The sequence below is a fragment of the Rana temporaria genome, chromosome 9 (genome assembly GCF_905171775.1).
Source record: "Rana temporaria chromosome 9, aRanTem1.1, whole genome shotgun sequence".
NCBI classification, from domain to species: domain Eukaryota; kingdom Metazoa; phylum Chordata; class Amphibia; order Anura; family Ranidae; genus Rana; species Rana temporaria.
The window spans coordinates 51,121,332-51,134,563 of NC_053497.1; the positions used below are offsets into that span (position 1 = coordinate 51,121,332).

The window sequence follows — 13,232 nt, forward strand, 5'->3', positions numbered from 1 at the left end:
TATACATGTGCGGGAGTATAAATAAGTAGTTAGGACATACAACTGCTTTCTAAATAGACCCCTTAGTTTAATAAATATGAACACATTTAGCATATAAATAATTCAGCATAATTTATTTGCAATACATTCAACCACAGTGGTACCGTATGTCAGCTATATAAACGGCTTTATAAATTGGCTCCTTCTAATAAGTGTAATAAATATAACACATTTAAACATAAACATATTTAATTATAATTAAATTGCAATGCATTTGACTGCATGCTTATGCTATAAGCCACTGATCCACTGATCCCTTTTCCAAAGTCACAGACCTCAAACTAGTATGCAAACCAGAAGTCTAGTTTACAGTTCGGAGGTTACAGGTTAGACTGATCAAAATGGTTCCTTTTGAAGTACTATCAAGTACTGTCAAGTCAAAAATCACAGCAAAACGGTCTTGTTACCATACTAAATTTAGTTAACAGAAATTACAGTAAATAATGTCTATAGTTATTACGTAATGGAGTTCAAAACATCCTCACACTGTCAAAAAGCTAGAGCATTTAAAACGCTACAACCCCAGTTCTTTCAGACCAGCCTGGTTTATCAAGCCTCCTATAAACACAGTGGGGTTGATTTACTAAAACTGGAGAGTACAAAATCTGGTGCAGCTTCTGTTATTTTTTGGGGTTTTTTTTTTTGTCAAAGCGTAACTGAACAAGCTGAAAAAGAAGCTGATTGACCACCATTAAGAGCTGCACCAGATTTTGCACTTGGTTTTAGTAAATCACCCCAGTAGCTGCTCTTTCTTTGTAACAGGTCAGCTGGAAGCACAGTAGTAGACTTAGTGGCCCTGTTCTATCTTAGAGCATCAATATTGCAAGAACGTTCTGAACCTGCAGAAGACATTGAATCAGGGTAAAAAAAAATTCAGCTGTACCAACCCATAGGGTGTCAGTACTCTAGACAAGGTTGTGTCTGCAATGGAGAGGTTTATGCATTTAAGAATAAATATCTTGTAAGAAACATAACTGCGTTGTTGGTGGGTGCTTTGTGTTTAGCACACTGGTTTGGTCTTCTACACATTCAATGTCATCTCTTGATTTCTGGTCTTGGAAAGCAAGTTATTTCCCGTTGTATTACTCCCCCTTCTGGGTTTGTTAGTTGATTTGAAGGACTCCACTGTCCATAGTGTGTAGAGTAGCTTGGGTAGCTCCCCACTCTGTATATGATATAATGAGCACAACCTGCAAGCTGTATAAAAAGAAAATATATAGTTTTAACTTTGGTACCAAAATAAGTAAATAGTAAATAAATGACTATCAAATCATGCTGCATTTCTAAGATTTATGATTTAAAGGGTCTTTCTCTTAAAATTCCCCTGTGTCCTAGTACCTGTGCTTGATTTCACAGTGCCTCCCAGCGCTCATAAGACTCCCGACTTCCTCTCCCCGGCTGACAGCTCCAGCAGGAGGGGCCGAGAATTTCCATTGATGTCAGCCGGGAAGGAGAGGCGGAGAGAGCCAAGAGGCACTGTGATAACAGGTAGAAATTTAGATTTTTTTTAAAAAAGCACAGGCACTAGGAGACAGGTTGTTATCTAACAGAGGGGACGGTATAAGAATAAAATAGTTTTGTAGCAGTGGTGAGGAGAGCAGTGCAGCACTAGTAAGAGCTGACAGGCAGGGAGGGAAAGGGGGAGAGAGGACACAGGAGAAACACGAGAGCCGCAGATAGCAGCGGATGACGGAGGCGCGGAAAACTGTGCCCGGTGTCAGCCATGATATACTGTGGTCAGTTTACAGGGGGAGGGCAGAAAATCGCAGGATCAACCAGGTTTTTTAGGTGATAGAGAAGGCAAATTACACAGCACAAGCACTGTGCTGTATAACATGCTTTAACCACTTCAGGCCCCTTCCTGACCAGGCCACTTTGTGCAAAACTGCACTGAGTTGCTTTAACTAACAATTGCGCGAATCGTGCAAAGCTGTACCCAAATAAAATTTATGTCCTTTTTTTCCCACAAATAGATCTTTCTTTTGGTGGTATTTGATCACCTCTGCGGTTGTAATTTTTTGCACTATAAAGAAAAATGCCCAAAATTTGGAAAAAACAAACAATGGGCCAGATTCAGGTACATTTGCACGATATTTGCCCTGGGCCCCGCAAATATTTTGCGCTGCCCTCGATTCACGGAGCAGTAGCTCCGTAAATTGCGAGGGCGCGCCGACAAAATTGCCCGGCGTAAGCGTGCGCAATGTAAATGATCCCGCCGGGGCGGGAATCATTTAAATTAGGCGCGCTCCCGCGCCGAGCGTACAGCGCATGCTCCGTCTGGAAACTTTCCCGACGTGCATTGCGGCAAATGACGTCGCAAGGACGTCATTTGCTTCAAAGTGAACGTGAATGGCGTCCAGCGCCATTCACGAATCACTTACGCAAATTCAAATTTCACGTCGCGGGAGCGGCGGCTATACTTTAGCATTGGCTGCCCCTACTATTAGAAGGGGCAGCCTTGCGCTAAAGTTGCCGTATGGAAACTCCGTACCTGGCTTGCGCAGGGCCCGCGCAAGTTTGTGAATCAGTGGTAGTATGCAATTTGCATACTACACGCTGATCACAATGGGAGCGCCCCTAGCGGCCCACGCAAGAATGCAGCCTAAAATCTGCGTGGCATAAGACCTTATGCCGTGCAGATTTTAGGCTGCAGTCGGTGTAACGAGGTTCCTGAATCAGGAGCACTCGTTACACCGGAGCAAGTAAGCAATTGCGCCGTGTAACCTATGGTTACACGGGCGCAATTGCTTTTTGAATCTGGGCCAATATATTTTACTTTCTGCTATAATACATATCAAATAAAAAAAAATAAAAAAATCTATATTCTCATCAATTTAGGCCAATATGTGTTCTGCTACTTGTTTTTGCTAAAAAAAAATCCTAATAAGTGTTAAGTGTTTGGTTTGCACAAAAGTTATAGGGCCAAATCCTCAGCCAGGCGGCGTAACTTAACTTTCAGCAGTTAAGTTACACTGACTTAAAGTTTCTACCTAAGTGCCTGATCCACAAAGCACTTACCTAGAAATTTCAGGCCGTGTAACTTAAGTGCCGCCGTCGTAAGGCGGGTCCTCCTCTCCAGGGGCGTTTATAATTTAAGTGAGGCGCGCTCCCGCGCCGGCCGTACTGCGCATGCGTGTGACGTAATTTCCCCGACGTGCAGCACGCGAACGTAATTGCACGCCGGGCGGCTTTTGGATTGCGACGGGACACTAAAGTTGCGACGGTGTGAAAAAAAAATATACGCGCGGGAGAAAACAAATAATTATTAAAAAAAAAGATAACGTCGCTCAGCATGCATTCCTGAGGGAGAACTCCATGCCAATTTTCAAAGAAAAAAACCGGCATGGGATCCCCCCCCCAGGAGCATACCAGGCCCTTAGGTCTGGTATGGGTTGTAAGGAGACCCCCCCACGCCGAAAAATCGACGTAGGGGGTCCCCCTACAATTCATACCAGACCCGTATCCAAAGCACGCTACCCGGCCGGTCAGGAAGGGAGTGGGGACGAGCGAGCGCCCCCCCCCCTCCTGAGCCATGCCAGGCCGCATGCCCTCAACATGGGGGGGTTGGGTGCTCTGGGGCAGGGGGGCGCACTGCGGGCCCCCCCACCCCAGAGCACCCTGTCCCCATGTTGATGAGGACAGGACCTCTTCCCGACAACCCTTGCCGTTGGTTGTCGGGGTCTGCGGGCGGGGGGCTTATCGGAATCTGGGAGTCCCCTTTAATAAGGGGGTCCCCAGATACCGGCCCCCCACCCTAAGTGAATGGATATGGGGTACATCGTACCCCTATCCATTCACCTGGAGGCAAAAAGTAAAAGTTAGTAAACACACAACACAAGGGTTTTTAAAATAATTTATTATTCTGCTCCGGATGCCCCCCCTGTCTTCTTTATTAGCTCTATTACCAGGGGGGGCTTCTTCTTCCACTCTCCGGGGGTCTTCATCCACTCTCCGGGGGGGGTTTCTTTCTTCCGCTCTCCGGGGGGGGCTCTACGCTCTCTCGGGGGTCTCATCTCTCTTCGCCGCTCTCCGCTGTTGACTCGGCGAACCCCGGTTCTTCTGCAGATGTCCGGTGCCTTCTTCTTCAGCGCTGGCTGCCTGCTATCTTTGTGTGTTAGCTCAATTTCTAACAGGCAGCCGGCGCGGGTCTTCTGTGACGTCAGGGTCTCTCTTTCTGTTCTTCTCCCCTCTTCCGATGTTGCCTCGTCGCCTCTTGTCGCTGTAATGATGGAAAGCGCGCCTTGCATCCCATTTAATATAGGCATCACCGTCCCATCATGCTCCGGTAGGTACCCACGTGGTGGGTGCACGTGGTAGGCACCCTGGAGGGGGGGTCTCCTTACAAACCCATACCAAGACCTAAGGCCCTGGTATGCTCCTGGGGGGAACCCATGCCGGTTTGGATTTTACAAATTGCCGTGGAGTTCTCCCTCGGGAATGCATACCAAATGCCGTTGCTTGAATGGGCCTTTACAAGGTGTGACTAACTTTACACTTTGTAAAAGCAGCCCTAGTTTTACACTTGGCAAACTAACACTTACGGCGAAAAAACTAAGCACAAAAGCTTTGAGGATCGCCCTAAGTGCTAATTTGCATACCAGAAGAGGCATTTCGACTCGAATGGCGGATGCGGTACTGCATCCTAAGATCCGGCAGTGTAAGTCCCTTACAGATGTCGGATCTTCTGCCTAACTTAGGAAAACTGCTTCTGAGGATCAGTTCCAAAGTTAGAACCAGAGATACGACGGCTTACGCCGGAGTATCTCTTTTGTGGATATGGCCCATAGCATCTACAAACTATGGGATAGATTTATGAACTTTAATTTTTTTTATTGTTTTTACTAGTAATGACAGCGATCAGCGATTTTTAGAGGGATTGCGACATTTGTGGTAGACAAATCTGACCAATGACACCAATACAGTGATCAGTGCTAAAAAAAATGCATGGTCACTGTATAAGGCCGGAATCACACTAGTGCGTTGCTTTTTTTGAGCTGCGTTGTCGTTGCAGATTTCTCTAGAGGGTGTTCTGCAGATCAACTGCGGTTTAGCTGCAGATCAGGTGCGAATTTGGAGACCTGGGAGAACTTCCGGGTGGAGAGGAGAGTGGGGGAGAATTGTATTGAGCTGAATGAGAGAAACTCCTGCAGAGAACTGAACACATGTGCGAATAAGATGCGTACCCATAGAAGATAATGGGACTGAATTCGCACCTGAGCCGCACCGCAAGACATAAAAACCGCATGCGGTTTGGAGGCAATACGCAGTGCGAATGCATCGCACATATGTGAACCAGCCTCATTGAAAACAATGTATTTTGAAATGTCCTGCGAATTAGATGCGGTTTAAACCGCACTCAATTCGCATAGGTGTGAACCTAGCCTAAATGACACTGGCAGGAAAGGGGTTAACATCAGGGGTGATCAAAGGGTTAAGTGTGCTCCTAGGGAGTACTTTTTAACTCAGGGGGATGCTGTGACTGGAGGAAGCTTAGCAGAAACACAAGATCTCCATTTTCCTCCCTCACAGAACGGCGGTCTTGTTTACATAGGCAGACTGCTGTTCTGCCTCTCCTATGAACGATCAGTGGATCCGGCAGCTATTGCGGCCGCCAGACCCACTGATTGGCTCCCATTGTCTCCAATCACAGCCAGAGCCCTGGAAAGAAATCATGTACAGGTACATGATTTTGTGCTTAAGGGCCACCCTGTCACAGTATATGTGTGTGGGGTGGTACTTAAGTGGTTAAGGCAGCAGGATCAATTTTTTTTTTTAAGTTAACTAAAACTTTAAGTAACATGTAAAGTCTTCTGGGCTGAGTCAATCTTTGTATTTTTATACAGTATGTCTAGATCATTCAACAGTGAGGCCTACCTTCCTAATTATAGACTTTGCTCCTGTCAACCTGGGATATTTGTGTGTTCCCACCCATCTTTGTATGTTTTATTACCCCTGGTGCATTCACCAAAATGTAAAGTAAATAAGTAAGCAAGGAAAACAATCCATGCTGACATGCATAGTGGGATCCCCTCATAATGTCCCTGAGAGACATCAGAACTTGTCAAGTGGTTTAATTCTTCAGCACCTACCAGCTGCTAAAATATTTCTGAGTGGACTACCCTCTAAATATTCCACACGCATAAGAAATTTGCTTGTAGTAATTTCAAAAGTATGAGTTTACATTTAGCTTATATATGGCCCTACATTTTTGTGTTTCTTCCACTGCAGATAGAGAGGCAGCTTAGGCTGAGAACAAAGTAAGCTGCTAACAAATTATAAAGGGGTTGATTTCGTAAAGACAAATATGCATTGCAAGTGAAGGTCGTTTAGTTCCCTTATTGTCCGTTTCATGTTCATTTTCCTGTCTTTTTTTTTTTTTGATGCCCCTATTGAAATTAATTTACCTCTAACATAGGCCTTATGGGCTTCCCAGATTGTAGTCTTTGTGACATCCGGAGTATTGTTTATACTAAAAAATTGTTCAATGTCTTTTATCTTTAACCTCCATGTCCCTTTCATTCTATCCTTGAATGTGATTTTTACTTTTACCGGGGCATTGTCTGAGATTGTTGTTGTTTCTATTGTGATTTCGACTACAGAATCCAAGATTGCATGGTCGACCAAAATGTAATCCAATTTTGTGTACATATCATGTACCGATGAGTGAAATGTATAATCTTTTTTACTTGGGTTTGCTATTCGCCATATGTCTAGTAGCTGGTTAGTATACATTTTTTTTTCTAATCTGTTTCAATTGTTTAGTTTCTCTCATCGGTGCACCAGATGTACTGTCGAGGCCATGATCCATCAAGAAGTTTAAATCTCCTGCGACAATCAAATGCCCTTTGTTTAAGCTCCTCTATGGCTTCTAGGATCCCTTTAAAGTATCTTTTTGGGTATTTATTGGGACAGTAAACATTTACCAATGTATACTTTATTCCCTGTAGGGTCCCTTTCAAGAACAAAAACCGGCCTTCTGGGTCTACTTTCCTTTCCTCCAGCTCAAAACTTATGTTTTTCCCTATTCCAATAGCGACTCCTTTGCCCTTTTATTTGGGGAGTCCCCATAGTACCAGGTTGGTATAGCTTGTGAATACATTCTTATATTTGAATCCAAGGATATATGTGTTTCCTGTAAAAAAACAATCTCTACAGCATATCTTTCCAATTTTCTTAGTACCATATGTCTTTTTTCTGGAGAATTCAGTCCTCTTACATTATATAACATAATTTTAACCTGACTTTCTGTTTTAGTGTAAAGGAATACAGTGGTGTTGCTCTTCTGTCTCTAGCCTTCTGTTTCGACAGCAAAGAAACCCTCAAATACAAAAGTATATATTTCTATGAGGTTGACTAAAATCTTAATCAAACCTGATTTTACTAAAGGTATCCAATTTAATACTTACCCCAAGTAATAATCCCACCAGCATTCCGGCAGCCAGTAAACCAAACAAGATAATTGCCCAAATTGGTACTGTAAGAAAGAATACAAATAATAAATAGTTTAAAGTTTGGGTTTCCCCCAGGAGGTCATCAGTCTACATATGAGTACAATTTTTATACAGATCTGACAGCGAATGAGAGCATTGTTTATAGGATGAAGTGTAGAAATCCCTCAATTACACCATACTTATATATGTTGATGTGTGAATGGAGGTAGGGGTATTGAAAGACTCAGAATCTCCTGGGGATGGTAGAAATTAATGGAAAGGACTTCCCTCAATATCCCATGCCAACACTATTTCCTGTTTGACAAATCCTCAACTCTATTTTGAGGGACCTGGAATCACCAGAAAAGTGTAGAGGTTTAACAAACTTTAATTGTATTTTAGAGCCACAAATAGGAGTGAAATGAGATCAGGGTATCAACGGGGCACTAACTCAGGGGTTAAAGGGGTCATAATTGGAATTTAACTTTAAATGGCCACTATAAGGCCGCATACACACGGCCAAGGAACTCGACGGGCAAAACATACCGTTTTGCTCGTCGAGTTCCTTGTGAAGCCGCCGAGGATCTCGGCGAGCCGCAATTTCCCCATTGAACAACAAGGAAATAGAGAACATGTTCTCTATTTCCTCGCCGAGATCCTCGTCGGCTTCCTCGGCCGAAAGTGTACACACGGCCGGGTTTTTCGGCGGAATTCAGCTTCCGACCGAGTTTCTGGCTGAATTCTGCCGAGAAACTCGGTCGTGTGTACGGGGCCTAAGGGTCTGTTTTTTTTTTTTTTTTTTTTCTTTCGTTTTTTAAGGCCGGAACATTTTTACATGCCCAAAGCACTATGGGTTAGCTAAAGAGATAGTAAAATAATAATCATATACCTTCAGGCAGGTAGACTCTCACTAAAATCTCCCAATGAGCCATTTAAAAAAGGGATGAGTCATTGCAGTGATTTTATTGCCTGTGTGTAAATGTGAATTTTACAAACATTAGTATTTCTATCAAAAATAGGGCAAAAAGCCTAGAGATAATCATGTGACAATGTGCTTAAAGCTCCACCCAGAAAGACCATAATAAATATAGAGGCAAATATGTATAAAACCAATATACATTCCCTTTACAGTGACTATATGGTAAGTAGGGTTGTCCAGATACCGATACTAGTATCGGTATCGGGACCGATACCGAGTATTTGCGGGAGTACTCGTACTCGCGCAAATGCTCCCGATACCTAAATAGAATACTTTTTTTGTATTTATCAACATGTTCTATGAAAATTCTTTGAGTTTTTTACTACTGCGTGACAAGCAAATAAAACATTTTTATTCATTTTTACTCATTTTTATTCTTTTATAATGTCTTGAGTTAGAGTTCTTCATAATTCTAAAGAAAATATCCTTAGTCTGTATTGTGGTTTGAAAACTGTCACATGACATTTAAAAAAAGTATCGGTACTTGTACTCGGTCCTAAAAAAGTGGTATCGGGACAACCCTAATGGTAAGTATTATAGTTCAATGAACATAGCAACAAGATTCCTTTACTAGTAATGCCTAGTACACACGATCGGAATTTCCAATGAAAAAAGTCAGATGGAATTTTTTCATCGTGTGTCTGCCCCATCCTACTTTTTCCATCGGAAATTCCGACGGACTTAGAAAGAGAACAGAAAAAAAGAAAACATTTCTATTGAAAATTCCGTTCAACTGTATGGAACTCTGACGGAGAAAAAAACACGCATGCTCAGAATCAAGTAGACGCATGCTCGGAAGCATTGAACTTAATTTTTCTCGGCTCGTCGTACGTGTTGTACGTCGCTGCGTTTTTGGCGGTCGGAATTTGGTGTGACCATGTTTATGCAAGACAGCTTGAGCGGAATTCCAACAGAAAAACTGATCGTGTGTACAGGGCATAAGAGGTGCTAAATTTTAATTCTCCATTTGCTTTAGAATCTCCCTCAGCAGTGAAAGTGACTCTCAATATTGGTAACAATAAGTTCCAACCAATACCCACTCCTTTCGAGTTTTGACTCGAGTTCCACCTTAAAATAAGTAAAATAAAATACCGTATATGGTACCTGTGCATTGGGAAATATTAACTGCAACAAGCTTCTAGAAATTGCTACGTTGATGTGTATTTAGGATAAGCCATTCACAAATTAATATTTTGATAGAGGAATTGCTTACATTGTGTACTGTCAGATAATACAGCAGCGCCATTTGCTTGTCCGCTGGTAGGAGACGTAGTTGTAGTACTGGTGGTTCCAGAAGTTGTAGTTGTTGTAGATGCAGTGGTTGTGGTTGCTGTAGTAGAGGAAGAGCCTCCATTATCTCCAGAGCTTGTGGATGTTGTAGATGATGTAGATACACCAACTGTGGTAGTAGTAGGGACAGTGGTAGTAGTTACTAATGTACTGGAGGTGGGATTTGCTGTAGTAGTGGGGACTGTAGTAGATGCTGCTGTAGTGGTTGTAGTACTAATTGGAGTTAATGTAGTTGCAGGATTTGCAGAAGTAGTTAAAGCAACAGAAGTTGTTTCTGCAGTAGTAGTTGGTGCAGAGGTTGTAGTGGGGTTAGAAGTAGTAGATGAAGCCAAATTAGTAGTGGTAACAGTTAATGTGGTAGTTGGTGGTGTTGTAGTAGTTAGGCCTGCAGTGGTGGTTGGTATTGCAGTAGTGGTAGGCATAACAGTTGTAGTTAATACTGTTGTGGAAGAGGGAACTGAAGTAGTAGTTGGAAACTCAGTAGTAGCTGATGTAGTGGTTGTTGAAGTTGTGGTACTAATTGGAGTTGCTGTTGTTGTAGCTGCAGATGTAGTTGAAGCAGCAGATGTTATACCTGCAGTAGTAGTTGGTGCTGAAGTGGTGGTAAAAGCAGTGGAAGTAGTTGAAATAAAAGGAGTGGTAGTAGCAGTTATAATAGTAGTTGGTGGTGTTGCAGTAGTTAGGGATTCAGTGCTGGTTGAAACTGCAGTAGTAGTAGTTACTAATGTACTGGTAGTTGCAGAAATTGCAGAAGTAGTTAAAGCAACAAAAGTTGTTTCTGCAGTATTAGTTGGTGATGAAGGTGTAGTAGAGGTAGAAGGAGTAGATGAAGCCAAAGGAGTAGTGGTAACAGTTAAAGTGGTAGTTGGTGATGTTGCAGTAGTGGTAGGGACAACAATTGTAGTTAAAACTGTTGTGGAAGAGGGAACTGCAGTAGTAGTTGGAGATTCAGTAGTAGTTGATGTAGTGGTTGTTGAAGTAGTAGTACTAATTGGAGTTGCTGTTGTTGTAGCTGCTGCATTAGCAGTTGATGCAGTAGAAGTTGTACCTGCAGTAGTAGTTGGTGCTAAAGTTGTAGTGACAGTAGAAGTAGAAGATGAAGCCAAAGGAGTAGAAAGACCAGTTATACTGGTAGTTGGCAATGTTGTAGTAGTTAGGGCTTCAGCAGTTGTTGAAACTGCAGTAGAAGTAGGATTTGCTGTAGTACTTGGGGCTACAGTATTAGTTTGTGATGTAGTAGACTCTGCTGTAGTGGTTGTTGAAGTTGTAGTTGGAATAGTAGTAGGAGTTGGTATTATAGTAGTAGGAGCTGTTGTAGTAGTCAAGGCTTTAGTAGTAGTAGAGGTTGAAATCACAGAAGTAGTTTGCTGTGTGGTACTTGTTGGAATTGTAGTAGTGAGTGTTTCAGTACTGGTTGGCACTGCAGCAGTAGTTGGAAGGATAGTGGTAGTTGTTGTAGTAGTAGTAGGAGTTGCCATGGTAGTTGATGCTTCAGTAGTACTTGTTGTAGTAGGAGTTGGCGTGGTTGTTGGGGCTTCAGTAGTACTCGTTTGTGCCAAGGTAGTAGTTTGCTGTGTGGTAGTTGGCAGCATTGTAGTAGTAGGGGGTTCAGTACTGGCTGACACTGCAGTAGTAGAAGAAACAGTAGTAGTCGGTGTTGTTGTAGTAGGAATAGTAGTTGGGGCTTCAGTAGTACTTGTTGAGGCCAAAGTAGTAGTTTGCTGTGTGGTGGTTGGCAGAATTGTAGTGGTAAGTGTTTCAGTACTAGTTTGCAGTGCAGTAGTTGTGGCAACAACAGAAGTAGTTGGTGTTGTAGTTGTTAGAAGAGCTACAGAAATTGGTAGTATTGTAGTACTAGGGGATTCAGTACTGGTTGGCACTGCAGTAGTAGTAAAAGCAACAGTAGTAGTTGGTGCTGTAGTAGTAGTAGGAGTTGGCGTGGTTGTTGGGGCTTCAGTAGTACTTGTTGGTGCCAAAGTAGTAGTTTGCTGTGTGGTAGTTTGCAGCATTGTAGTAGTAGGGGGTTCAGTAGTACTTGGTGCCAAAGTAGTAGTTTGCTGTGTGGTAGTTGGCAGAATTGTAGTAGTAGGAGATTCAGTAGTACTTGTTGGTGCTAAAGTAGTAGTTTGCTGTGTGGTAGTTGGCAGCATTGTAGTAGTAGGGGATTCAGTAGTACTTGGTGCCAAAGTAGTAGTTTGCTGTGTGGTAGTTGGCAGCATTTTAGTAGTGGGGGGTTCGGTAGTACTTGTTGGTGCCAAAGTAGTAGTTTGCTGTGTGGTAGTTGGCAGAATCGTAGTAGTAGGGAGTTCAGTAGTACTTGTTGGTGCCAAAGTAGTAGTTTGCTGTGTGGTAGTTGGAAGCGTTGTAGTAGTGGGGGGTTCAGTAGTACTTGGTGCCAAAGTAGTAGTTTGCTGTGTGGTAGTTGGCAGCATTGTAGTAGTGGGAGATTCGGTAGTACTTGTTGATGCCAAAGTAGTAGTTTGCTGTGTGGTAGTTGGCAGCATTGTAGTAGTAGGGGATTCAGTAGTACTTGTTTGTGCTAAAGTAGTAGTTTGCTGTGTGGTAGCTGGCAGCATTGTAGTAGTAGCGGATTCAGTAGTACTTGGTGCCAAAGTAGTAGTTTGCTGTGTGGTAGTTGGCAGCATTGTAGTAGTGGGGGGTTCGGTAGTACTTGTTGGTGCCAAAGTAGTAGTTTGCTGTGTGGTAGTTGGCAGAACTGTAGTAGTGGGGGGTTCAGTAGTACTTGTTTGTGCTAAAGTAGTAGTTTGCTGTGTGGTAGTTGGCAGCATTGTAGTAGTAGCGGATTCAGTAGTACTTGGTGCCAAAGTAGTAGTTTGCTGTGTGGTAGTTGGCAGCATTGTAGTAGTGGGGGGTTCGGTAGTACTTGTTGGTGCCAAAGTAGTAGTTTGCTGTGTGGTAGTTGGCAGAACTGTAGTAGTGGGGGGTTCAGTAGTACTTGTTGGTGTCAAATTAGTAGTTTGCTGTGTGGTAGTTGGAAGCGTTGTAGTAGTGGGGGTTTCAGTAGTACTTGGTGCTAATGTAGTAGTTTGCTGTGTGGTAGTTGGCAGAATTGTAGTAGTGGAGGGTTCAGTAGTACTTGTTGGTGCCAAAGTAGTAGTTTCCTGTGTGGTAGTTGACAGAATTGTAGTAGTGGGGGGTTCAGTACTTGTTGGTGCCAAAGTAGTAGATTGCTGTGTGGTAGTTGGCAAAATTGTAGTAGTGGGGGGGTTCAGTAGTACTTGTTGGTGCCAAAGTAGTAGTTTCCTGTGTGGTAGTTGGCAGAATTGTAGTAGTGGGGGGTTCAGTACTTGTTGGTGCCAAAGTAGTAGTTTGCTGTGTGGTAGTTGGCAGAATTGTAGTAGTGGGGGGTTCAGTACTTGTTGGTGCCAAAGTAGTAGTTTGCTGTGTGGTAGTTGGCAGAATTGTAGTAGTAGGGGGTCCAGTAGTTGTTGATGCCAAAGTAGTAGTCTCCTGTGTGGTAGTTGGCAGAATTG

General features: G+C 43.1%; 1 protein-coding gene across 1 annotated transcript; it reads right to left on the reverse strand.

Moving 5' to 3' along the window:
* Positions 1 to 1,074: 1,074 nt before the first annotated feature.
* Positions 1,075 to 13,012, reverse strand: LOC120914550 (mucin-2-like). The gene is made up of 3 exons (XM_040325227.1): positions 9,662 to 13,012; positions 7,446 to 7,513; positions 1,075 to 1,236 (listed from the first exon to the last, which is right to left on the reverse strand). The coding sequence occupies exons 1-3, from the start codon at positions 12,594 to 12,596 to the stop codon at positions 1,075 to 1,077; spliced, it is 3,165 nt and encodes a 1,054-aa protein (XP_040181161.1). The 5' UTR covers positions 12,597 to 13,012.
* Between the last annotated feature and the right edge of the window lie 220 nt (positions 13,013 to 13,232).

Bases quoted from the DNA above. Each gene is read 5' to 3' on its own strand.
- LOC120914550 (XM_040325227.1), bottom strand. From the start codon at position 12,596: ATGCTGCCAACTACCACACAGCAAACTACTACTTTGGCACCAAGTACT. The intron at 7,514-9,661 runs GTAAGCAATTCC...TCTTTCTTACAG, and splicing joins ATTATCTGACAGTACACAAT to TACCAATTTGGGCAATTATC. The intron at 1,237-7,445 runs GTAAGTATTAAA...CTTTTTATACAG, and splicing joins TGGTGGGATTATTACTTGGG to CTTGCAGGTTGTGCTCATTA.